Source organism: Pipra filicauda, unplaced genomic scaffold, assembly GCF_003945595.2.
Source record: "Pipra filicauda isolate LSUMZ 115617 unplaced genomic scaffold, ASM394559v2 scaffold222_size1277272_pilon, whole genome shotgun sequence".
Taxonomy (NCBI): domain Eukaryota; kingdom Metazoa; phylum Chordata; class Aves; order Passeriformes; family Pipridae; genus Pipra; species Pipra filicauda.
Genome location: NW_024104335.1, coordinates 1,044,901 through 1,071,115, shown reverse-complemented (window position 1 = coordinate 1,071,115; position 26,215 = coordinate 1,044,901). Strand labels below are relative to the sequence as shown.

Here is a 26,215-nt window from a genome sequence, read left to right as displayed (position 1 = left end):
AAACTCCTCTGCTGGCATTCAAGTCTGATTTTAAAAACCCTACCAAAACAAACAAACAAATAAACACACCACCACCACTCTTCAGTCAAAAAAAGTGGCTTTGGGCATTTTTCATACAAATCATTTCATCTACCAGATCTCTCTTCTAAAATAAATGTGAAAGATATTAGAATGAGGAGGGGAGAAACATACGCTCTAATAGCAAATTGATGCTGGAGAGTTTAAAAAACTACACTTAATTATCCTCCTCTGCAAAAGGTTATGTACCTTTAAAGTAAGCAACTAATTTAAAAAAGCCACTGGAATTTTAGTAGCTATTATTTCACATTGTGAAGAATTTTTGTGAAGGTACTGGCGTAAAGATATTCTCGTCCACCTTGTACTGTCCCCACCACTTCTCTGCCACAACTGCACAAATATCTGCAAACACAATTGTCCTTGTCACTGAACTGAAAAACCTGCAGAAAATAAAATCATTTTAACCACAAGTTTCAGGTGGCACAAACATTTTAAAAGCACAATTCAGGGATATTGCTGAATTTGTGAAAAGCATACCCTTAACTACCCTTGGCACTGAATATTTGTGTTTTCAAACCACAGCTTAGGTTTTGCTGACTGTGAATTTACTCTTGGTACTCAAGTGCCTTGTTTCTTGTTTGAAAGTATTTGGGAACCTGTTTTCAGTGCAAACAAAGTGCCATAACAGTTTTAAAAGGTCAGCTCTAGGTCACTTTTGAAAATGGGACTTTGGCCATGGACAGATGCTAATTTGGCAAAGAACTGCATCAGTGTCCCTGGCTGCTGATTGTTGTCTCTCTGCCAGTGACACCTTTTAGTCAGCTTTTCTAGAGGGAGGATGTGTATGAGAACTCTACAGTTCACCTTGGACCTAATCAATTGAGTAAACTATGAGGGGATGCCTTAAAAAGCCAAAACATCGCCAAGTCGCTGAGTCTAGAAGTAATTAGAAATAACTTCCTTTACACTTCTGAGATGGGCAGAAAAAGTACTTTGAATTAAACATCTTTTTCTCAAAGACATCCCAAACCTAGTGTTGCATACAAATACACTGCATATTTACTTAGTTACTTTCTACAAGCACATATATTTCAAATACAATATAAAATTTTAATACAAAGCTTTCATGATATCAGATTAAACAAAAGGTTAAAGAATCAGTAACAAAAGTTTCCTCTGATGACTAATGAGTCAACACCAAACTGACAGCAAAAGTACAAGATAACCTACCGCAGGTAGTGCAAAAAATGAAATTGCAAATACTGAAAAACAAGATGCAATGGTCTTTCCTATCCAAGTCTGAGGCACTTTATCTCCATAGCCAATAGTTGTAACAGTCACCTGCAAAGAGAAATACAGAGAGTATTACAGCAAGTATTAACATGGTAGTTTGGGGTTGTTGTTCTCTCTTCCTTTTGTATGTATTTTAAAGAAACATTAGCTACGTTCCTAACTCTTCCAGTGACACACTGTGTGAGACTAATGAAGGTAACTCTTCTCTCCTGGTTTGCTTCCCCATCTAATGCCAGATGGAAAAACATAAAGGAAGTTGAATTACAACAAGATACATGTTTAAAATCTTCCAAAGTAAAACCATTAGTTTATGTCTTCATGGCTGAGGCAACTGTACAGCATATGAAGTTACTGGGATATAGGCTGCCTGCCCATGTCACACACTTTCCTAAGGGAAAGGCTGCCAACAGTTCTGAACTGGTGATTTTGTTTATAGGCATGAGATGTTTGCTGAAAGTATTACAGGGTTGTTGCATAAAAAGAGCAAACACATACTGTAACCATGCACTATGCCTGGGGTCAGACATCAAGCGTTCTAGAGATAATATTAGTATAAATAGCAAGAGAAGCTGAAAAATTTCCATGTAGTAAAGATCCTGAAAACAGTCTCATGAATCACCAATTCATATAAAACACTGAGAGCAAGAACAGATAATTTAAAGCACACATGCAGGAAACATCTGCTGAGTTTTGCCTTTCAAAACACTGAAGCACAGATTACCACCACAGTGATGCAGCATAGCAAGGCTTAATAAGTAATTATTTGCATGAGCTCAAGGAAAGAATGTATTTGTTTGAAGCAGAAGGATACATCTGGCATCTGAGAGCAATTTAAATTCACCTATTCCACCAGCTATTTCTGAATTTGGAAACTGGAGAGATTTTTATCTGTGACTTCGAAGAAGGCTAACTAGATTAGAGCATGGGAAACCACACTCTAAAGCAGTTGAAGCTCACCTCAATTACTGGCTGCTCAGAATTTCTTCTGACAATATGGGTCTTCAGCTGCCCAGGACACAGAAGTTTGTCCCACAGTAACATACACAGGCCATTCCCACCCTGTCCTGCAGCTAGTTCACCTACCTGTCTGCTCTAACACACACTACCCAGCAACTGCAGAAATGCAGGCAATGCCCAGGGCAACATCTCTACTTGAGGACAGAAGGGCAGATTTATAGAGGCAAGATGGTTGTTTAGGGGGTGAAGGGATGCAGAACTTGTCTTTGGGGAAATAAAAGCTCATGACGAGAACTTCAGGGAAGGTATGGCTGTCACCCACTTTAACAATTCTCCATTCCTACTAAAAGATGAGAGGAAAATCCTGTGTATGTAAATTTTGACCTGGGATGTACCTCAAACACACAAAGCAAGCCATCCATACTTGAACTGTCCACCCTCCTCTAAGCAAAATCATTATGTGTCAGCCAAACACATCACAAAGGGGCAGCTTTAGCTGCTTGAGGTGGTGATGTTTATTGCAAGTTTATTGCCAGTTGCTGATACTCAAAATATTCAAGAATTGTTTTTTAATTTTTAATACAAGTTTTTAAAATATGGCTTATTTACAAAACTGTTTCATACTCTACAGAAGTACTTTAAATAAGGTAAGTACCCAAGTTCCTGTGCTTGTATTCCCCAAAGTTGTTATTAAAATACCAATTTAATGCAAGACCTGATGAGGGGCTGAAGGGGCAATGTTATCTCCTTACCTACATAAGAGGGTGGCTTAAAAAAAAATTCCGAAGTCTAATTACAATTTCACATTCAAAAATACAGTATAAAAAAAGGAAATATAATTATAGGAAAAGTTACGGCCGCCAATACCTTCTTACAGAAAAGATTATTAGAGAAAATCGTCGTTTATTCCTTCATTTCTGAAAAAAAATTATAAACCCTTGTAACTGAGAAATTTTATCAACTATTCTGTGTTACAGTCTTCAAATCATGTTAATTAAGTAGAAATGTAAAAATAAATAGGTGCTTTTGAGCTGACTAAAGTATAACTGAAGAATAATTCATACATCTAAGAAATTATTGTCTCCCCTTTGCCACCACACCCCTGCCAATCCCTTTTGAATTGGCCTATGTGAATCATCAGTGACACAAAAAAAGTATTTCCTGTGATGTTTAGGAGGGTTTTTAAAAAGCATCTTGGAAATAAGGTTGCAAATTAAAGTGTGCATTTAATTTAACATTTTCCTCTACCCTCTTAACTCTAAACCATCTACAAATTCATTGTAGATCGTTTTCTTTTTCCCCAAAATACATACTGCTGAAACCTTGCATGCCGAGTTTCTGCCCTAAATGATTTTTTACAGCCAGATTATAACCCCCTGAAGAGTACAATACTAATTTCACAATTATAAAATAAGATATTATAATGGAAATACTGACTCAAATTCCACTCTAGCATAGTAAACATGTTGGCATAATGAAATTAAATTGATACAAGAGCTCACACATTAAATTTCATTGAAAAGTAACATGTAAAACAATTGTTTTAATTAGGAACAAAATCATTTTCATCCACTGACTATTTTAGAACTTTGATCGGATGAACATCCTCACAGACTTTGGTATTAAGACTAATGTTGTTCCTATTAAATATGCATCAATAGTCTGAAGGAGAGAATATGAAGCAAAAACCCACACAGGAAGAAGAAATAGTAATGTTCATCTGCACTGAATAGGGAAGGGATTTTAATCTAGGTTATATCAACCTAAAGTGAGTACAGGAAATTAATCAGGTAAGTAAGGATATTCTGTTGATGAAATCCTTACTGTGCGCCTTGCAAAATTTTGGATAGTTACATAGTTATAAAATAGAAGAATGCATGATTCCGAGATATTAAAAAGGCAGACAACACAGCACTGAGGAAGCAAACACAAGGTTAAGGATTAAAAAAGCCAAGCATTAAAGCAAATGAGGGAAAGTCACCTAATAGAAAATACCTTATCTACTTCATTTCTAAATTTACAGTACTGCAACTTCAAAATCAATTGCACTAGGTATTGCTCTGCATACCAGACACGACTCAGAATTTTCTGATCCACTTATAATACTCATCTTGATTAAAGCAAATAATACAAGAGCAACATTCAGCCATATACCAGAAACATTGACCAGCTCCCTGACTCCATTTCAACTGAACTATAGTAAATTTCAGAACAGTCTGAATGCTCTTCTGTACACCTAGGTGTTACAAACACATTAGAAGCCCATTTCTTGACATCTTATTCAGTCAACTGCATTCATGCAGGTTGAATACAATGTACAAACTTTCCAAGCTGCTGAAACCCCAGCAGTACAAGTGCAAACAGATTGATGTCCTGCATTTATTTTACTGTGAAGTATGCTATATAAAGCTAAAAAAAAACCCTACTGATCTTTCTGGATTTTGAATTCTTTTCCAAATGGCAATATTCTTCTTCCTTGTACACATAAAGATGTTCATGATAAGAACAGATTGACACAACTGAAATTCTTCTTTCTGATCCTAGTCACCTCTGTGTGTATTGCAGCACTGAGAAAATACAAGCTACATCCTTCAAATGAACAAGTTAAGAGACTGTTCTACAGGTCACAAATATTTTGAAACACTGGAATTCAAATTGCAATGCAAAGCTGAAAAAAGGACTTCCTTGTCACTACAATTACAAACATGCGAAGGAAATGTTTGGATTCTTCTTGTCCTTAAAATTTCAAAGTCATTTTCATGCAGTTATCATTGCAGGCTCACACCATCATTCTCGATGCAACTGAAGTACATGAACGAGACATAACCACATCTGAAGGACACTGAAACACTTCTAATAACTTAGGATATGGAATGAAATGGAACTGCACATCCAGTTGCAAACACAACAAATAGAATACATTAACTTCAGTGTCATGTCTCCCTAATAATATGTCCTCAGTTTTGCCTAAACATTGCTTTTGGATCTTAGTTTAATACCTCCTCAAGGTGTCATTTTCAGTCATTGCCAGTTCCAAACAAATTATTGCTCACTCTAAATCTCCTAATCAAAAGATGGCCCAAACTAAACATCTATACTTGTGAGATCACAGAGATAAACAAGAAGAGTCTTTTAAAAGACCCATTTCAACAGGAGCACAACTTGTGCTAATTACTGAAATTTAAATGAAAGCTTAATTTTTTTATTATCATTATTTTTTTCTAGATTCCAACATGGAAAATTATCTCTATTTTGAAATACTTTGTTTCATCAAATGAAAAAGAACTGTTAATTCTGTATTCTTCTAGATAAAATTTTTGTTCCTACCTCCTTGTTATCTTTTGATAGAGGTTTAAAGATTTGAGAATTAGGAAAAGAAACTCCAAGAGTGTTCCCTAGATGTAAGAAAATCTACATCTGTACTTTGTAAGTAACAATTTTAAAAGGTTTCTCCACATCTACCCCAAAGATCTTCATTGAATAAGAACAAAATGTAGTTGGAGCTGCTCATGGAGTTAAAGCTCAGAGATGAGAAGGTAGCTGCAAAATGAAGAGATGGCATGCAAAAAGCATTTTAAAATATCTTCATCTTTCAATTGCTGCTCCAACAATTCCTAAAATAACCAACTCCCTCATAAAAACTCAAACTCGTAATTCCAAAAATTATAATTAAAAAAAATAAAAGAATATAATAGGTTTATAGTTGGTATTCTTGACTTGTAAACCACGTAGAGATAAAAAACTTCTGTCAAACACTGAAGTCAGCATACAGTCCTCAATGGCTTTTTTAATTAAGAAGAGGGGGGAAAAAAGGGTTCTGAATAACACAAGATCTCTTTTATGAAGTTTTTTTTAAAACTTATGTGCAACTATTTTATAAATAAAACTAGATGTCTTCTAATTTAGCAAAAGTTTTATGCATGTGAAGTTTCAAGTGGTATTTCCTGCAACTTTTCAGCAAAGTTTTCCCCCAGTTTTGATTTTGAATTTACAATAAGTACATACTGATAGGCTTTGCTAAATAAGACATGGTTTTATGCACGTTTAGAAGTAAGCAAACTTGTAAATTTTTTGTTGAATTTGGTCCTTAGTGAGAAAGCATATCTTCTAATCTATAAAAATTAAAGGCACAAGAAATTCTTAACCAAAGCTGTTACTTGCAGAAAACTGCTTGATTCAATTCAAAGCAACAGGCACAGTGTAATATCCATGCATGGCTATATTCAATAATTGCTTGTGGCAAATAGTGCTCATGATCAAAGAGACTGTTAGCACGGTCCACATAATGGTTCTCCTGAAGGATGTTTGTTCCAGTGTGAAGGTTGGAAATTGTGTACTCATTCAGTGGATATCAAAAGAAGAACTATTCTCACTTGTTCTTGGGCATGATTGAAATGAATGCTAAAGGAGGGGGGAGGCTTCAGAAAGGTGTGAGAAAAACCCAACAACAACAAAACAAAAACCCATAAACAAAACACTGAAATCCACAAAGCCCCCAGAGGCAGTGAGCAGGTAACATTCTCTGAAGATAGTTGTCTCTGATAGATTCAATGAGAGCAATTATAATATTTTTTTAAAGCATCTTTTTTTAATTTTGTTTTTAATTAATTCATGGTTTTATTGCCCCTCTATATTAGGTCTTTAAGACTGTCAGTCTGGACATGAAGGATGACATAAGCAGACTAATTTTGAATACTGGCACTGGGGAGCTGAAAGATGCATCACGTTACTTGTATTTTACTTGCTAACACTAAATTTGTCTTTTGAAAGACATGCAGATATGCAGCCACTGGCAGAATTATTTATACAACTTGCACTGCATTCAAAACCAGCAATAATATAGACAAATCTTTATGCCATAAGATAACCTTAGGTTTCTTCAAGAAGCCCATAACTGACTTGGTGAATAGCTACAGCCCAGAGTTCTCAAGGAAATTCAAATGAAGTCCAGGAGGCCGATTTACATATGAAAATGGAAAAGCAATACAGATTTATAAATAACAACGACAATGAAGAACATTTAATTAGAAGTTATGAACCCTATGGGTATGCCTATAGTCAGCAAAGCACAGTAATATAAAAATACACAATTCCAGATGCAGTTTAGTTGCGGTAACACAGACCTTTTATATGGTTTATTTCAGCTGTATTACATGTTCTATTACTGCTGCCCAAAGAACTTGTTTAGCCGTGTACACATACACCGAGATAACAACAAAGTGCAACACTGTAGAGTGAGAAAAGGGCTGTGAAAACACTAACGAGGACTTTCTGAAGCATTATCTACTAGGTAAGGCAAGTGCACTTTCAGAGAAGTGAGATCAGCTGCGTTGCCAGATGGATCACCCATCTATGATAGTGTATGAGACAGGAGCTGTGAATTATCCTCTTCCACATGTTCAGTTCAAAACAGACTGAGGCAGGTTTTCAGTGACTGGTGTTTGAGCGATTCAGAAAATTCTGGCTAGAACATAACCAACACTTTTGTGATTTAACACTTTGAAAAGGCTTTTGTATGAGTTTAGACCTTCATTAGGAAAACTTCTTGTGACCTCCCAGTTATGCATAGAATCCTAGAATGGTTTGGGGTGGAAGGAACCTTAAACACTACTTAATTCCAACCTTCCACTAGACCAGGTTGTTCAGAGCTCCATCCAACCTGGACCTGAGCACTTCCAGGGATGGGGCATCCACAACTTCTCTGGGCTAACTTCTTCACTATCCTAACTTTATAGGGCTCTTTCCTAGCAGAAAGCATGAAGAATATTACAGTATCAAAACACCAGATATGGATGGAATCGAATCCATTTCAGTTTTGTTCTGCTAAATCTTTTTTAGCAGTTAGCGGAGACATATCAGAGCAGGAAAAGGACACTAAATTCTACTTTTAATATTAAAGAAATTACACTATGTGTTCATTGAATGGAGTCTCACACCTGAAGTGGAATGTTGCAACACAATAGAAGCTATAACAGAGAAAGAATATTATGATAATTAAATTTATTGATTAAATAAGTTTACTGCAATTAGTAAGAAAAAATAACTGGCATGCCTAACTGAGCAATAATTCCCTGAAAGGAGAATATTTCAATATCCTGACAGATCGTGTTGCTTCTGTGGAAGGTTTACTGTATTTTTAGTCAGCCAATCTGGTCTGTCACATACTCAATTTTTAATGGCTACGCCAATGACAGCATGTGTTTTTAAATGCAGCTACATCTGCCACTGTTAATTACTGAGTCATCTGACCGCTGTAGTGGAAAATAAAAATGCCATAATGACATGAAAGCATTGAAAAAGCTACTTGACAGAAAGCCACTTCCCTGTGCTACACATTAAGTCCTCTGATCCTAAGAAAGCCTGTATTTAACCATGGCAGACAGCAAGAAGAAAGAATCCTGCAGCAGATCACAGTAGCAAAACAATGCAACAAAATCTGTTGTATTCAAAAAGGGCTACATATGCATTTCAGCACCAGGACTTGCTCATCAATAGATCCTGAAACAGTAAGTGGTACTGTTTGTAGAGAGAAGACTATATTAGCACAGACGCACAGAACTTTATTAAAAATATTTCTTAATATATATTCTTATATATATATTTTTTTTAATTAGTGAAACAGAGGTGTTAGCCCTATCATTCTTGTACATATGACTTATTATAGTCTTATTTTTAACAAAAAAAAATAAAGGAAAACAATGCCTTTTGATTTAAAGCAACACAGAAAAAGCTCTAGAAGAACAGCACATTTTGAAAATGCAAGCATAGTATCATTAGTGATGCCTATGCATTTTAAAGATCTGTAGCACTTAAAATGATGATGGTTTGTTTTATTAAGGTAATAGAATTAAAGCAGACAAAAACAAGTCATTGCTTGAATGCTAATGATAACGAAAAACAGCTTCCAGAAAGTACCTTTCTTTGAACTGTACTATGAAAAGGAAAGGGAAACAATTACAGACAGGAAATCCCAGAACAAAACAGCCAACCCAGTATGTGTGTATCATGTGAGAAAATAAAAAGAGGGAATTGTTACTATTGCAGAAGAAACAAAATTAAAATGTTGACAAAAATATAATCCCAGAGTAGAGCTGCCTCACTATAGTGAGTACACATAATAAATGAAAACAGAGAGACAACTGCCACTAGCAACATCAAGAAAGTAGAACTTTATTAGCAGAGCTAAAAATACATCTACACCAAAGTGTGGCAGCACCTCAGAGAAACCAAAGAACTCTCTAAACAAGATGGTGCGTGGATACAGCACAGGCAAATGCCAAATAAGGATACTATGTGGCTTCCAAAGCAATATAAACACTTTAGAAGAGTCCTCCTGTAACTGGATTTCCCAAGTATCTTAGATGCTTCTTGCTCTGGAATTAGTCCCTTAATGAACTGGGAATTACCGTCACAGATCAAATTGCAAAACATAGATATCTGCTTTAGGGGAAAAAAAAAACAAACAACAACAAAGACGGGAAAAAGAAAGCCTAAACACGACCCCCCAGAAAAACCCCAACTGTGATTTAGGAAGACTTACCATCTTAGACAGTCGAACACTACCATGAGAAAGGTAGCAAGAAGTAATCACTGTAACAGTAGGGAAGAGAGGATAAAAAATAGAACGCATGTTTCTAAATTTTTGATACATAATTTGATCATTTTGGATCTCATAAGACTACAAACACCAAATGAAACTCCTGATCATCTACAGTATTTTCATAGTTTCACAGAATTACAAAACCAGAAAGCGTATTGAAGCAGTAAGAAGCCATTTCAAAGTGATGTTCTTACTCCACACTTGCTTGAATTTTACTCCACACTTGCTTGAATTTTACTCCACACTGGACAATGTTAACCACTTTCAGCACATGTGAAATTGCTATACTTACTACTCCCCACCACAGGGCATCTGCATAGCTGCCAAACTCTGTTTCTCCAGAATCATTTACGGCATCTTTCTCGGCCAGGTATACAAAATAAGAGGAAAAAATCAGGCCCAGAAATCCAATGTAGAGAGTAGTTATCAGTTCCTGCAAAGAGAATAAAAATAATGGCATTATGACATCATTGAGATGCTTAAATTACCTAACACCAATGGGTTATAAAAGATAATTGGAAGAGAAGAATGCAATTTCAGCAATTGATAAACATTGACAGTGACTGTTGGCTGGGCAATTTTTAACAAAAATCCACTGAGCTCAACATTGAAAGTATTTACAGCACAGCTGATGATTTAGCCCAGCATATGCATTGCCAACAGGCAGTCAAAACAACCTCTTCACAAGCACCAAACCACTTCTGGTCCCCAAAAAGTACTTGGATAACTTTTTCAAACAATGCCAGATTCAAAACAACTTCGGAATTTAGATACATATTCTAAGAAATATTCAGACTAGTTTTCACAAGTGTCATTTTCTGTTGTTATAGCCAACTACAAGTCAAAATCTGCCCAAGTCAGTGAATATTTTAGGAATTTTTTTCCCCTTGAACAAGGCAGAACAACCATACTTGGTTAAAATAAAGTATAACCAACTATATTAAGTATAACTGACATCATCAGCGTATCTGTATATAGGTCATTCTGAATCTAAGGACATTTGCATCAACTGTGTCATTCCTCAGCCTGATCAATACCTGTTCATACCTGTCTGTGTATGAACACCACTGATCCCAGCAGCCTCCACGTGCCCCCCTGACGATCAACATGTAGCATTCGTAAAATCTGCAGAAAACGGATGCCCCTGGAACAAAATTTTAGAATTAATGAAGACACTAAAGATGCTAGAGAAGAAATAGAGAGGGGAAGTCTGTGTCTTCCAAAGGACCATTTTAAGAGACATATAGTATTTTATGTTAGACTTGGCAGCCTGTCTCGTTTCACTCCATTCACTGATCTTTCATCTTGTTTGTTACGAAGACAGCCGGGAAAGATTGTGCAAGGGAAGGACTGACCTTTCTACATAAGGCTAGTAAGGATAACTCAAGGATTCAGGATTTTGGACACAAACTGAGAATGCTCTAGAAATCATTCATCAATGCATATTTGACCTGCTTACCAGGATGGGAAACAACATGCAGAATCAGCTAATTAAAGAGCTGATTTCCTTACCTTTGAGGAATTTCATAAGCAATTTGAACCAGAGAGTCCAATAATATTTTAAAATACCCTTTATGGGAGTCACTGCAATCCTTGGGTGTTCCTGCAGCTAATGTGCAGAGCACAGTACAGTGCCATGTACTTTATTGTTCAAGAAAACCAAGTGATGTGACCTTCCCGAGCACAGGGTGGATTCAGGAATTCACAACCACTAATCCCAGGCATTTTATGAAGAGGTAGCTTGAAGACATCAGAGATATGAAGCACGAAAGGGTTGCTATAAAACTGAGCCACAAAACTAAACCAGGATTTGGGTAGAACCCAACTTGGCGGGGAAAGGGGGCAGGGGTATGTGCATCTCTGCCCCCACCAGTCATAAATGCATTACAACAAGATTTTATTTTCTCTGCACTTAGTGGGATCATTGTTTCACACCTGTACATGACTGGTGATCTGCTCTGTTACAGGACACTGACCAGAGATTTGTTTTCTCCTGCAAGAACTGAAGCAGGAGGTAAAAAAAAAGAACCCCACCTTACTCAGATAGCACTAATTTCTTTTATTGCTTATAATTACCTGATAGCTGAGGTTGCAAAGACTTGACCTTTAGAGCCCACACAAAGAACTATCATGGAAGCAACAACAACAATTAAATCTGGAAAATAAAAGTCAATTGAAAAAATTAGTTAGTAGCATCTTGCAATATTTCTGCAAGGATGTTACTAGAACCAATTCCAATATTACTTTAACAAATTGAACAATCACTCCTAATCATATACCAAGAGATCTCTATTGTACCATGTAAAGAAAATATAATTTTGAGATATGACAGAAAAATTTTACTGGGACGGGTCTAAGGTGGCCACAGTCTAGATGAATTAAGAGTTACTCTAATGCAGTCTGCAATCCCTATTAGCAGGAGGAATTTCAGCAGTTTCTACCTATTCTCTCTTCCATGTGTTTTATTTTCTTTTCTGTGTTAGACAGTATTTTCACTGACAGAGACTTGGGATTTTTGTATATAAGAAAACTGCCTCACTAGCATTTCATCTCTCCAGGTCTAAAAGGGAGAGAAAAATCAGAATCAGTGCATAAGTCTAATTTAGTTTAAGTCAGTCAGGACCGTACTGTAAATCTCTGTGCTTCAGGCCTAGTTAATTTTGGATAGGAACTTTGTATTTTGGAGAATTAAATAGCTCTTGATCTCTAGCTGGGAAAGTGGAACTATGTTTTGCTTTCCAGACTGAATTAAATTGGATAATGTTTCAGAACTCATGGTGTTCTAGGTCTAAGGAGAAATGGACTGTGTTCAGAGTGCAAAGATACAGTCAAAGGCTTTTTAGAGTTGCAGTCACACCTGAGATACAGTTGTTATTTTTATATATGTATGGACGGATACACAGAGAAACTAAACTGAATTATTTTATGATTTTAAAAATACCCAGGTACAAAATTTTGTAATTTATATTTAGCAAAATTGTAGATAGTTTATGAAAACCTGTATCCTGTACTAAACAACAAATAATGTTTCCAAGTAGTTGAAATAACTATGTCACCGATCAAGAATTACTATTCTTCTATAACAATACTCCTCTTCCAAAATCTGGTTTATTTAGTCCATTTATATTTTAAGTACTTTAGGGCAAGAGTCTTTACATACTTCTCTCAATACTGGCTAACAAAATATAGATTGATTTTGAATTATTGTGTTTCTTTCAGGGAAATTTTTAAGTGAATGGCAAACATTCTAAAAAAAATAATCATTCGTTGCATAATTGGAATATAGGGATGTAATTTCCAAGAACACTGAAATCATTTTGGGAAGCCAACTGAGGTGAATACCAAGAAAAGTCAGGTGTCCAGCTCCAAATGTATCCCTGAAAACCATATTTTAATTCAATTGATACACAGAGTAACTACAGTGCATCTATTGTGCTCTACCATGCAGTAAACAGCTCAATTAGAGTGCAAAATAAACTCATAATAAGTTACTCAAACGGCTGCAGGGGCAAGAGGGAGGAAAGGTTGTTCAGTATCTTTAAAAAATACAATTGTAGCTCTTGTGCAGTGTCTGGGATCCTGAGGTCACAGGAGACAGGACCATGGCCAAGACTTATTCCTGGCAAAGCTTCAGATCACTTGTGAAAAGAAAACACTCTGCTCTTCTGGGAAAACAAACCAAGCTACGTTTGTTCTCGACAGTGCCATGAATTCCTGAAGGGAAATTCAGATCTACATTCATGCTAATGACAAGAGCTCTTGCTCTAACTTGGCTTCAACTACTGCAGAAATCCAACTTCTAAAACCTTTCAGGGCAAGTTTTACTCATTGTTTACATCAACTTTGCAAGCTGTGCATACTCACCAATGATTGAAATAGGTTTCCTAGCAAAACGAAGCCTTCCCCATATTCCAACATATTTACTGCGGCATCCTGCTGACCATAGCCGAACCACATACTCTGTTCCAAAGAATACCACTAACACAATTTCCTAAAAGAAACAGACAGGGAACTAGGTTAATTCTCTACTGTACTTATGTCTTTCATCTCTTTTCAGAATGTATTAGGACATGCTAAATAAAACGTAAAATTAGGAAGGTGACAAATATGTCAACCATACCAAAGTGATCTAAAGTAATATCGAAAAACCTGTAAGAGTAAAGAAAGAAAATATTAAGAGCAAATTTAAATACTTTGATCACATGCAGTTTGGCTTGTCTACACGTACTAAAACTGAAAACTATTCTGTGCAATTCACTTGGTCTAAATCAAACAAAAGGTTTCCTGACTGAGCCAAAAAAAACAAGCACAGTCTGTATTTAGAAGATTTTTTTGCTAGCTTATTTCATTTTGGGAAGAGCTGTGCTTCACATTCCATTTACCAGATCAGTTTAACCACCTTATTTATACTTTTTCAGTCTTCCTTTAATCTCGCATGGATTGAAAAAAGATTTCTAGTACCCAGCACCAATATGTCAGTCTCCGTGTGCACTGAAAATATAGTGAGATTTCTAGAACACCTTTCCCATCCTCTTGCCAATGTTTAGGGACTTTATCAGAAACAGAGATCTTAGTCCTGAAGCATGGCTGGTATCAAGCTACTTGTAAACCACAAGCTAAGGTATGACTTCGGAAATGCCTGCAAAGTGATAGATGTCAAAGACATCTGATATTCTTGGTGATTAGACAAATCACCAAATAGGTTATGTCCTATTTGGAACATGGTCAATGTGCCGATAAACCTTGATTTTCTACAGACCAGATGAGCATGGCATACTCAGCATAGTTTCCCTGAGTATCAGGGAGCTGCAATACTTCCTTATTGGCTAACTCGATTAATAACTAGTCACATTCTCTACCAGAGCCAGCAACAAAATCTATTTATTGAAATGGTAAGAGTGGCCTGTAACTGAAAACACAAAACACATGGCATAAAGAAAGACTACAGCTGAGAAACCAATCTCAAAATATCACAGTTACATATGTTAATGCAGATTAAGAGAGTGAACTGCTTATTTCAAAGTGTGATTTCATACAAGGAGCAACTGCAGAGAAGACAATGTCCTGCTAAACATCTTGTCCAGCCCCCTCACGCTTCTGCAGGTTACACTGCTGGCGTAACAGATTTTCAAACGAGACTCAAGATGGTACCTAGAATTATTTTCTAAACTAACTGAAATAACCAGAACACAACCTTAGTCCAGTCAAGATGAATGGGAATCATATGATCAGCTTCAAAAATGCAGGGGACATTGCCCTGAATATTGAGCCCTAATTTGTTGAAGTTCAACTCTGTGACACTTTCAGAAAAGCTAGCAGAACATGAGCCAGGACTCTTTCCCTTGGTTTTGACAATCTCATAATCTATGCAAGCTGTCAGATGCAGTAGAACAGCTACCATAATTGTTTATAGCCACTTGTAATCAAGTTAGATTTTTAAGATATAATGAAACTATCCAGATCACTGATTGTAATAAACATGAAGCTCAGATCCTTTGACCCAGCCAAGAATCTCTTCTACAACTTTCTTCTGAAAGAATCCAACAGAACCTTTCACCTTTTTTTTTTCAATTGGATTATCATTAATTTTTTTAATAAAATAAAAACATAATGAACAACATAAATCTTAAGAAATAGCATCTGGAGCAGATCCTTTAAGGAAAGTCTGTGTCTTACAACAGAAGCTTCAAATGCAATGAAACTCTCCCTTTGTCCAGTCTAATGTCATTTATGAACCACCAGTGAATGGCAAAATTATGAGTTCTGCTTGATATGAGGTGCTGTTGAATTGTCACAGAAAATAAGCACCAGAGGCAATCTCTTCCGATCAAGTGATTGTATTCCTTTCACAGACCTGGTCAATAAACCCTAATATCCAAGTGCTCTTCTGTATGCAGACAGCTAGTACGTCTCCTTTCACCACCACTATGGAGGAAACGCTAACGTTAACAAAAGACAATACCAACCATATATGGAGCAAAAACTGTCCTTCATTCAAAATAACTCATCTGAGGAAGGGATGTATGGCTTCACATCACATATGTGATAGCACAGATACTGTTCAGATATCCCCAAAAGCAAAATAACAAGAAAAAATTATCTTGGTAGGCAAAGCAAAACCCAGAGAAAAGTTAAATGTTTTAGCACAATGGAACCACAAACAGCACTCTGACCAGGCACCACGGCCTTGTCAGGATCACAGTTTCAGTTTTATAGCACGAAGGTAGAAAGTGAAAGCCTGGATTGTGCTTTAAAGGAGCACGTATTCTCTGCGTAGGAAATTTGCATCGGAGTTGTGCGCGTATGTTTTTTAAAGGCCCTCCATGGTTCATTGGATGACAGGCACACCGGCAAGTATGCAAATGGGGGCTGTCCCAAAGACAATGCGACAGACACGCAGTCAATGGTTACTGTCATCCAGCTCTTTGCGTGACACGCAGACAAGCTTAGAGAACATTGATTGTCCTATAGACTCCGGTGACTGGAGGGAACGACCAGTCGGCTTACACCAAGACACATTTTTCACTCCTGACGTTTTGATAAAGGCTTATTGACCTAAATGAGACCCAAGTTATTCAGGGAACATCGGGGGTGAAAGTGCACGAGCTGTTCTTCATGGTCATACACAAAAACTCCAGGTATCCATTAGCAACTGGCAAATTCCCCCTCCCCTGCCCGTGGCTGTGTGACAGACAAAAGTGTTTTTAATATCTTGTGTTGCATAAAGCTAATAAGTAGTCTCCTGGGGATGGGGGAGGCTGATGAATTTCTGTCTGCACACGCTTACATTAGTGGTCAGAAACTTGCAGACAACAAGAAAAAAGTATATTAGAAAATTATGCCTTCCTGAGCTAATAAAATATTGCCTGTATTTTCCTAATTAACAGCTTACCATGAAGCCTACATACACCAGAAGGATGTCAACCTGATCCTTAGTTCACTTATGCTGGTGGCAATCAGTGCTAATTGAGCAGCAATACCTCAAAACTGAGAATTTCAGCGAATCTGAGCTGTACTACAGATTAATTTGGTCCACTGTTTCTTCAATATTTTCTCCTAATTGCCTGTCTAACACCTACCTACCAAGTGCACTGTATAAACCCTTGTGTTTCTTGCAATGAGTCAGCTAGAATGAAATGAGGTTTCAAAAAGCTGATATATGAAAACAGAAAGACGAAGTGTTGAGAGGACACAGCGGATGTAGAGAATGAGTGACATAAAAAACAAAGCAACATTTAGGACACGGGAAAATTAAAATACAGAGGAAAATAACTGCTTGCAAAACACTAGTGAGCATGGTAATCAAAGCTCAGTGAAGGGGTTTTCTTGGTTAAAATTATATACACACAGGAACTATACTGTCCAAGGACCCATTCAACCCTATGTAACTTAATTAAGATCTCCTTTGTAAAAGGTGAAACCAGAAACACAACACCGAGGTACAAAGAGCCCTCTAAGATATGACAGTCATGTACATAGATGGGCATACAGGGCCCATCTTACTTAATAGAAGATACTTTTTTTCCTTTTAATTATTGATTTGTACATGGTACCCTCACTTCCGCCATCCTTCCTGCTCAGCCAAGGCATATGCTTAGTGCCATTTTCAGGCCTCCTCAGCACATAATCCCAACACAGCCAAGTACCAGATTAACCCTGAATGAAAAGATAGAGAGGATGAACACGAAATACACATGCAGATCACTTTCTTGAAGAACTCTATCAGTGTCAGTATGTCTCCAGCCACCAACAACTTCTTGCATGTAAACACACAACCATTTCAATGAAAAGGAACAGGTAGACAAGATGAGTATAAAAGCTTTGGGCAGTTCTACTGAGGTACAGTGCTTGGTGAAACTACAATAGATCTCCAGGTAGCCATTTAGCAGATGCCAGGGAACGAACTATTTCTCATAAAGACCAGTAAAGGAGCTGGAGTCCTCACTTATGCATTGGTGCAGGAGTGGGGTCAGCATGTGGAATACACTTCAGAAGTCTCATGACGGATTTTTTTCAGTGCGTCTCACTACTAACTTCACAGTTCTAACATGGAAACAGAAGTTCCTTTGAGCTGATCAGGTACTACGTGAACAGCCCTGAAAATTGCTTCAAGTATAATGAAAGAGCCAGCAGAACCCCTAGCCCAAGAAAGATATGGCATAACTTAATCACCTGGCTACAGTACAGCTCTCATCATCTGATGAAGCCCCTTAGGCAGGATCACTAAAAACACAATTCCCTGACAAATATACCATATTATCTGTTATTACGGCCCATACCTCCACAGTTCCCAGAGTATTTTGCTAAAAAATGCATCATGAAAAGCCCTTCCTATACTACTCAACCTCCACTGGATTGGAAGAGCTACAATGCTGGGAGGCATCCAACATCTGCACTGTGAAATAAAGTACAGTAGCAACTCCAAAAGGAAGGACAGAGTCCTGAAACTTAGCTGAAGAGATGTTTTTAAGCAATTAGACAGATTAATAGCTTGAGGGAAGAAAAAAACCACAACAAAACTGACATTAAATGGATCATGATACCATAACAACAGCTATTTACAGATAAATTAATTGTCTCTGAAGGCTGAGAAAGCATCTGCATAGAGAATATATTGCCTAAGGCTCTGCCTGTAGACCCCAAAGCTGTAACTGATCATGGAGCATCACAGACATTCATGCAACTGTTTGATGTGGGAGGACTAGATGAGGTCATCTGAAATCTGTTATGAACAGGAATGCCTTTACTCCAAGTCTAGACTTTTTTGAATGAACTCCATAAAAGCAAGAGAGTAAAATACATATTTTAGCAGCAAGGAGGCAAAGCATACCACTATGTTGTTCTGATTGGCTGTTGAAGATGACATACAGTTTATTGCATTTGCCATAGAGGTGTCTGTCTTAAGAGGAAAGAAAAATGACAAGCACAGGAAAAAAAGAGGCATTGGTGAGAGGGACACTTTAAAGACACATAAACACATGCTTCTTGTACTGTAAGAATTTCCTCCCACCCCAATATTTTATTGGAAGTACAACTCCTATCCATCTCTGCCAAATCAGAAGGTCTATTACATTATTCTCACTGGAAAGATAAATAACATTATTCCCATGTTTCTGTCAAATCTGGCTTTTTTAAGATTGCAGTTTCAAAGATGATAAAATTCTCATGAATTCCTTTAAACAATGAAATAATCTCTCATGTATCTTATATAGGGATTTCATGCCAACCAGCATTACCTCGGCTAAAAGATTCCCATGGCACTGTTTGCACTGAACCTATTTTTTAGGCAAGGCAGTGGAAGATCACTGCTACAGAGCTAGTGGAATATGGACCATCAATAAAGTGGAACAGTAACCTCCTCACAGTCTCAGGTAGCAGTAGTGGAATGAGCACACTGCACCCAAGTTTTTTTCACAAGTCATGAAAAGGTCTCTGAATGAGCCAAGAGAGGGGACAGTAGATCTGCTGATGGTAAAGTGACAGATGGGACACCTGCCATCAGTCAAGGGCTGTGTAGTTGGACTGGGCAATAAACAGGCTAAGCATCTTCACAAGCAGGGAGGGATGAAGCATATCTCTACTTCTCAAAGGTCAAAAAAAGCAGGAACATATTTTTCACGTAAAACAATTACAGACTCATAGAACAGTTTGGGTTGGAAGCAACCTTAAAGATCATCTAGCTCCAAACCCCCTGCCATGAGCAGGGAACCTTCCACTAGACCAGGTTGCTCAAAGCCCCATCCAACCTAGCCTTGAACACTTCTATAGATAAGGAATCCACAACTGCTCTGGGCAACCTGTGCCAGTGTCTCACCACCCTTGCAGTAAACAATTTCTCCCTGATATCTAATCTAAACCCGCCCTCTTTAAGTTTAAGCCATTCCCCCTTGCCCTGTCACTACATGTCCTTGTAAAATGTCCCTCTCCAGTTTTCTTGTAGCCCCTCTCAGGTACTGGAAGGTGCCATAAGGTGTCTCTTGAGCCCTCTCTTCTCCAGGCTGAACAATCCCAGCTCTCTCAGGCTGTCTTCATAGGAGAGGTGCTCCAGCCCTCCGATCATCTTTGTGGCAATTGGTTGCATTTACAGTGAAAGGGCAGCATGCAAAAACTGAACCACTACAGGCTACACAGTAGTTCAGAGAGAGGTGGAGCCCACTTCTCAGCACACTGTTCACCTGACAAATGAGGGCTTGCAAAATGCTTCAGACAGCACTTCTGTATAGCTCGAGCAGGATATGCAAATTAACAGCAGTAAAGGCAACTGTTTCTTCTAATCTCACCTATTTTGTATAGAGAGGCCCCTCTTTGTTCTGTTGAGAAAGGAAGGATTTTTTCCTGAAAGCTGTACTGTGCTTTCTAAGATACATAGAACAGCAAAATCAGATGGCCTAGGAAAACAGATAGAAACAGGCACCAGCTCAATAAAGTAAAAATCCCAACTGGATGAAGTACAGACCAAAAATAAAAAGACAAATGGTTTCTCATATATCTAAACACTTACCGAGCAACAGCAAGTCCCAGAAGCGCTATTAAGGACTGAGGATTTTTCTCCCCCTACTTAATCTCTTCACTTCCAAAGATCTTGTAAATTACATCTTTTCAAAGGAAGACAAATCATGGTAAATTCCTAAAAAAAGTTTAAAGCCAGACCACTTGGTGTTTCTCTCAAAAAGTTTAAGTATCATTTGCTAAAATTCTTTATCTAGCATATTTGGCACCAAATGATTAAACAGGCAACAGAAAACAAAAAACATGGTATCTGTATTACATTTCTATCTTCAGAGGCCCCTAATTAATCCCAAGAAGTTACTGGACATCATTAAAGTTCCCTTATTAATGTTTTTTATTAAGACAAAATAATGTTTCCATAAGTGTTCATGCTCTGAAAAAAAGGGATTCTTACTAGGAAACAGTTAGAACAGTTATTTGTACTGAAGCATTTCTATTTTCCCTTAATCAGTGTGAGAGCACAGAACAATTGCAGTGGAACTGTTAAAGAATATCGCAGACCTGCAATTTTAGGTCGAGATTTTTCCAAAGGTTCCAAGCAAGTAAATCTGATTGAATCTCAATAGGAGCCAGGCACCTAACTCCCTTAGGTGCATTTAAAAAGCCTTTCATTGATTTCCTTAGCTCTCTTCTCACTAGAGGTTTCAGCCAAATCCAAATGCTGGCAGTTGAAATTTTTCCACCAGCCTTAAAAGGCCTCAGATGTCAGTGGTGTAACTTTGCACGTGAAGGCACAGTCATCGAGCATGGCTGCACTAGAACAACTTTCCACACCATCACCCCTGCACAAGTCTCTTCATAACGCAGTTGTCTTTAGCTTTTGAACTTAGGTGCTGATGATATCCACCAGGAATTTACAGACGTGAATTAAGCTGGGTTTGCACATTTAGTTTATGGCACTGCTTTTAGTGTGGAGTTCTCCCCCATCACAAAGTATGCTCAAGAACTAGGCTTCAAACTCAAAGTATTTGGCAAGAGAAAGGAAGTGTCAACATGCTAACATTGATGCAAAAGTGATTAAAAATCCCTATTCCTTTCTGTTTATTTAATGAACCTCTCATTCAGGGCTTCATAAAAGTCTCTAGAAGGAATTCATTCACGACTCTCTCCTTCAAAGCAAAAATCCTCTGGCTTCTACCCAGTGCTGCATATGCTTAATTTTATATCTCACTGAATTCAAGGAAAATATTCACCTACACTTAAGATGAGTCACACATACACACTGCTCACAAAGATGCAAACTCATTCATTAGTACATACAATACGCTAATATGAGAAGAAAGGAACTACCACAGACTATTAAAAAAAAAAAATCAGTGTAAGCCAAGCAGTCTGTATTTTTATGTTATAGAGAACTTCTCATAATAACACTATTTACACAGTGGCTACTTTCCTTGATCTGAGTATTTTTACCTTGCCAAGTATCTGTTGCATGCTTTTTATTAAATAAGCTTCCTCGCTCCTTTTTTAAAAAGCCACTTCATATCCACCATGTCCTACACCAAGCATTTTATAAGCCTTCCCTTTGCTCCACAGCTAACATGGAATTTATTGAGGGACCTCAGAAAGAGACTGTATGCCTGTTGTTTTCCAGCTACAAATGAAGCACAATAAAAGCTATTGTGTCATCCAGCAAACTGTATCTTCTATACCCTTAGACTGTCCCTTTACAACACTACTTCTTTCTGAGAGAAAATAAAGATTGCACAATATCTCTTATCTGTAAGCAGAGCCACACAAAAGGAATAATCTGGCCGTGATCTCCCCAGCTTAACCTGCAGTATATTTAAATGGGAATGTAAGGGTGGATGGCATTTTTAAGATGTAATGGTAAGTTCTGGTCACCTACTATACAACTTGACAACAGTAACACTTGAAATCTAGTGGTTTCAGACCTATTAATGTACTTCTTTTTTTTTGAGGACACATTATGATAGTCAGGAAGTAACAACACATTTTAAAACAGAAAGAGCATTGATGAAAAAATGTTTTTTGTTCCAGTGGTTTTGAAAAGTGAAAAATATAATATTCATTTTTCCTCCCCACTCATCTCTTTTTATTTTATTAGAAAAATGGTCTTTTTCAACAGTCATATTTTACACTAACTGCAGCAAGGTTTCATCTCGTGTTTAAATTTTAGTGGCTTTTTTTTCTTTTTAATGTATAGAGTTTTTAAACACAAGATGTATGTCTTCAGAACAATCTGTAGATTTAAGACATGAAAGGAAAAACTTTTTTATTATCAAGTAGAAAATACAGGATCCACATTTTTCTCTCCAGAAACTTGCAAAACAAAGACTGTAAGAAAATAAGTTTTAATGAAATTAATCTTCCAGTTTTTGCTGTTTTTTCTCCCCCTCTGCAGTCACCAATTGACCAAAGATACCTACATTTCCACTCTGCAGTAAACCACAGCTCTTCTAGTTCTTTGAGCATCTCACTCCTTCGGATCTGACAGCACTGCAGATTGTCATCATACGTCATCTCAACCTTACCCACAGACACACTGACCTTCCAAAGATTTCTCAACTTAAGGGCACTATTCAGAGTCCAAACAAAGAGCAAACATGCCCGTGAGCTAGAGCAATGTTCCTCTTCATTCACTTGGTAGGCAGGAGTCAAGAAGACTGAAAAGACAGGGGAGATCAGAGCTTGCTTATTCAGCTACAGGTTTCTCACAAAGCTTTGAGAAAACCACGTGCAGTCTTGAGCTCCATTCCAAGTCAGAGAAACTCACTACTTGCCATCTTCTCCCACATGAATGCTCCAAGACAAGGTAGTAGCACTGAGAACGGAAGTACAGCTGGATATGTACAGTGACATCATGAGGCCCCCACATCTAAATTCCATGAGCTATTATGGGCTATTTTCAACAACTCGTTCCTGCAAAAGCCAATACAGAAGAGAAGCTCTGTCTGATGAAATTCTAACTTCTTACCTCTCTTGTGCAGGCAAAATACCTTCCCCAGGCCCCAGCCCTCCCTCCAAGAAGTGAGTTACAGAATGGTACTGTGTGCTAGACAGCCTTGCTTCAGGCTTCTCAGCTCTAGTCTTCCTGCTCCTCTATGTGGTTTTCAGCTGCATGGGACTCTCTGGGAGGCGATATGTGCCCCAGAAGTAAGATATTTCCAGAAGAGTGAGAGGTCACCAAAAGTAGGATATTAGTAATTCTACATATAATCATGATATCCTCTTTTTCTAGAAGCAGCACCTTTTTAAAATTGATCCTCTAAAAGTAAGACTTCTGGCCTGAGCAACAAACACGCTCTACAATAACAGTTTTAACAAGAACTAAATTTCAAGTGGACTGGTTTCAACCCCCTCTAGATAACTAAAGGAGAAAACTTTCTTTTTTTTCCAGACTGCCAGGACAGAGTTCCAGTATAAAGCCATCAAGTTCTGAAACAAAATCCTGTGCTGTTAGAGGCAGTGCATTCCTTTCACACACCTGGGTGACAGCCACTCAGATGCCACTATCAGGCTCAGTGTTGATAAGGGTTCAAGTGCCATATTTCTGTTTGATGCTTCCATAAACACAACCTGCTTTTGCCTCAACATACTTGAGCTCCCTCCCAGGCCTGCTCCAGGGAATACGCATCACGCTCTTCCACACAGCTGCAAAAACAGTCACACACGAAACCTGTAGTCCAGGCACTTAATACTCCTCACAGGAAAACACATGTGCTAGTTTAAGCTAATAAAAAACCTCTCAGATGCCATATGTACACAGCCCAGTCGGTCAGCATTTTACAGTTGCCTCTAAAATTTGTGAAGGAGGATAGAAGAATTATTTGACATGCAAAATAAACGTAACTGAAGGCAACAAAGTCAGCATTTTCAGCTAAGTGGCAAATACATTTCACATACTGAAAGCAAGTAGCTTCCTGCTGGTGCCAATTTCCTGCACCCGCTCCAATCACTGAGCATTAAACAGTTGTGGCTATCATTCAGCACATCAGGATTACAGCATACCAAAATGGGAACCTAATTTATACAACCAAAGCACATGATTAACTCAGTGCAAACTCTCCCTAGAGCTTTGATAATGTTCCAAATGGACCAAACTAAACTTACATTTGCAAAATTAAGATATAAGCCAGATCTCTCTGAAGTCACATACCCCATTAACCAAGCTACCGTTATGTGTAAAGACTTATATTTTTACTTGAATTCATGTTTCTATCAGTTTTGGGTCCAACATAAATAAATGGTGCAGAGGCAGCTCTTTGCAGAATTCAAAGTTACGAAAGGAGAACTCCAGCTCTGTGAAACTCCCTTCCCTCACTATCACCTTTCCTCTGCTCCCTTTACAAATAAAGGACAAGTGCACTATTCATTGCTGGAAGAAAAAAATACTTTAAAAAGCCATACCCTTCTCAGTGGCAGCTGGTCTGAGCTTCAAGACATCAAATACCTCAGGAAACTAATGGGCATTATATGGAATGAATTAAAAAAAAAAAAACAAAACCAACAAAATGATATTTGGCAGAATTCAGTAACACTGTGCTGCAAAACACTTTGGAAAAGGAGTAACCTTGTAAAAGAAATGCCTAGGACATGTCAAGAATAAACTAAAGACACTGCGACAATGCACAGTCTAGCATGCAACTGATGTAGCAAGTCACCTGACCAGAAGAATCCCTCTTTAGAGCAGTACTTGAAGAGGAAAAAACAATTGCAACTTAAAGGGATGGGCACAAGAAGCATGGTTTAGAGACACAGATGAGCCTTTTCTGTGCTGAAACATTGGGCAACGGATGTCATCTAACTGGTAGCAGTAGAGCAGAACTTCGTATTATTGCATTACTTATTGTGCTCATTTTTCAAAAGCTTGAGGCATATTTGCTCTTTATGTGAGCTATACTTCCAGGTGATTCATGGAAGGATTTTTTCTAGGAATAGCTGAATTTCCTAGGCCCTTCTCTTTGATCTGAGATTTACTGTTGCTTAAACTAGCAATTTCACATCTTTGTGAAAACCCAAGTTCCAAAGAATTTTTCCCAATACCTTACGTAATAAAGCAAATGTCAGTCTTATTCCACAGTTAGATGAATTCTGTCAACAATTATAAAAACTTCTTAGTTTTGAGGCTTTTCTTTTTAATGTCAAAAGATCATCCAATGTTTTAGCCTTCTCTTTATACCTTCTCTGCAGTTTTCAATACTCACTCTTTTAAAAACTTGGTTCTAGTATGTTTTGCTTAAGACTCTCAAGATCCCATTCTTTTAGATGTGATATTCACAAAAAACCTAGTCTGGACATCAAAGGTCTCACTGCCAAATCAGAGAGCCAAGATTACCCACTGGAACCAACAACGCTCATCCCACACAAAAAGATTTGTTCAACAACAGGGGAACTAGTAAGAACTGACACTTGTACCAGTTGTCTTAACAGAAGTAAAACAAAAGGGTACATTAAAGAAAGGTGACTCCTCGCTTTAAAGATACTCAGCCTTAGTATTTACTAACCCACTATGCAAACCACTACTCTATGTGACAAATAACCGAAACATGTGACATTCTTTGCATCACGCCATTACTGAGAGGTGATAAGGTTTTTTCCACTATACAACGTTCTTTCAAAGCAATGTTTTCTCAGCGTGTCTACGATTAAGCAGGAGGGGAAAAAAGGGAGTCCTGATGCACAGCCACCAACCACGGACACATGAATAGTGCACGTAAAGAATTTAAGTTACAAAACAGTATCTCAAGTGGCCAAGACCTCTAGAAATGATCGAATGTCAAAGGTTTTAGCCAACCTTACAGATCTTACAGGAGGAAGAGGTTACTTAAACTGCAGTTCAGTTTAGGTAGTTTTTCAGTTTTCTTAAAGCATCAG

General features: G+C 37.7%; 1 protein-coding gene across 2 annotated transcripts in view; it reads right to left on the bottom strand.

Annotated features, from left to right (window-relative positions):
* Window positions 1–26,215, bottom strand: part of KCNQ1 (potassium voltage-gated channel subfamily Q member 1) — a 175,552-nt gene that overhangs the window by 75,465 nt on the left and 73,872 nt on the right. For both annotated transcript variants that reach the window (XM_039381428.1, XM_039381429.1), the window contains exons 3-7: window positions 13,733–13,859; window positions 11,945–12,023; window positions 10,916–11,012; window positions 10,161–10,301; window positions 1,249–1,359 (exon numbers count right to left, since the gene is read on the bottom strand). In XM_039381428.1, coding sequence (XP_039237362.1) covers window positions 1,249–1,359; window positions 10,161–10,301; window positions 10,916–11,012; window positions 11,945–12,023; window positions 13,733–13,859 — 555 coding nt within the window. The remainder of the gene's footprint in view (window positions 1–1,248; window positions 1,360–10,160; window positions 10,302–10,915; window positions 11,013–11,944; window positions 12,024–13,732; window positions 13,860–26,215) is intronic.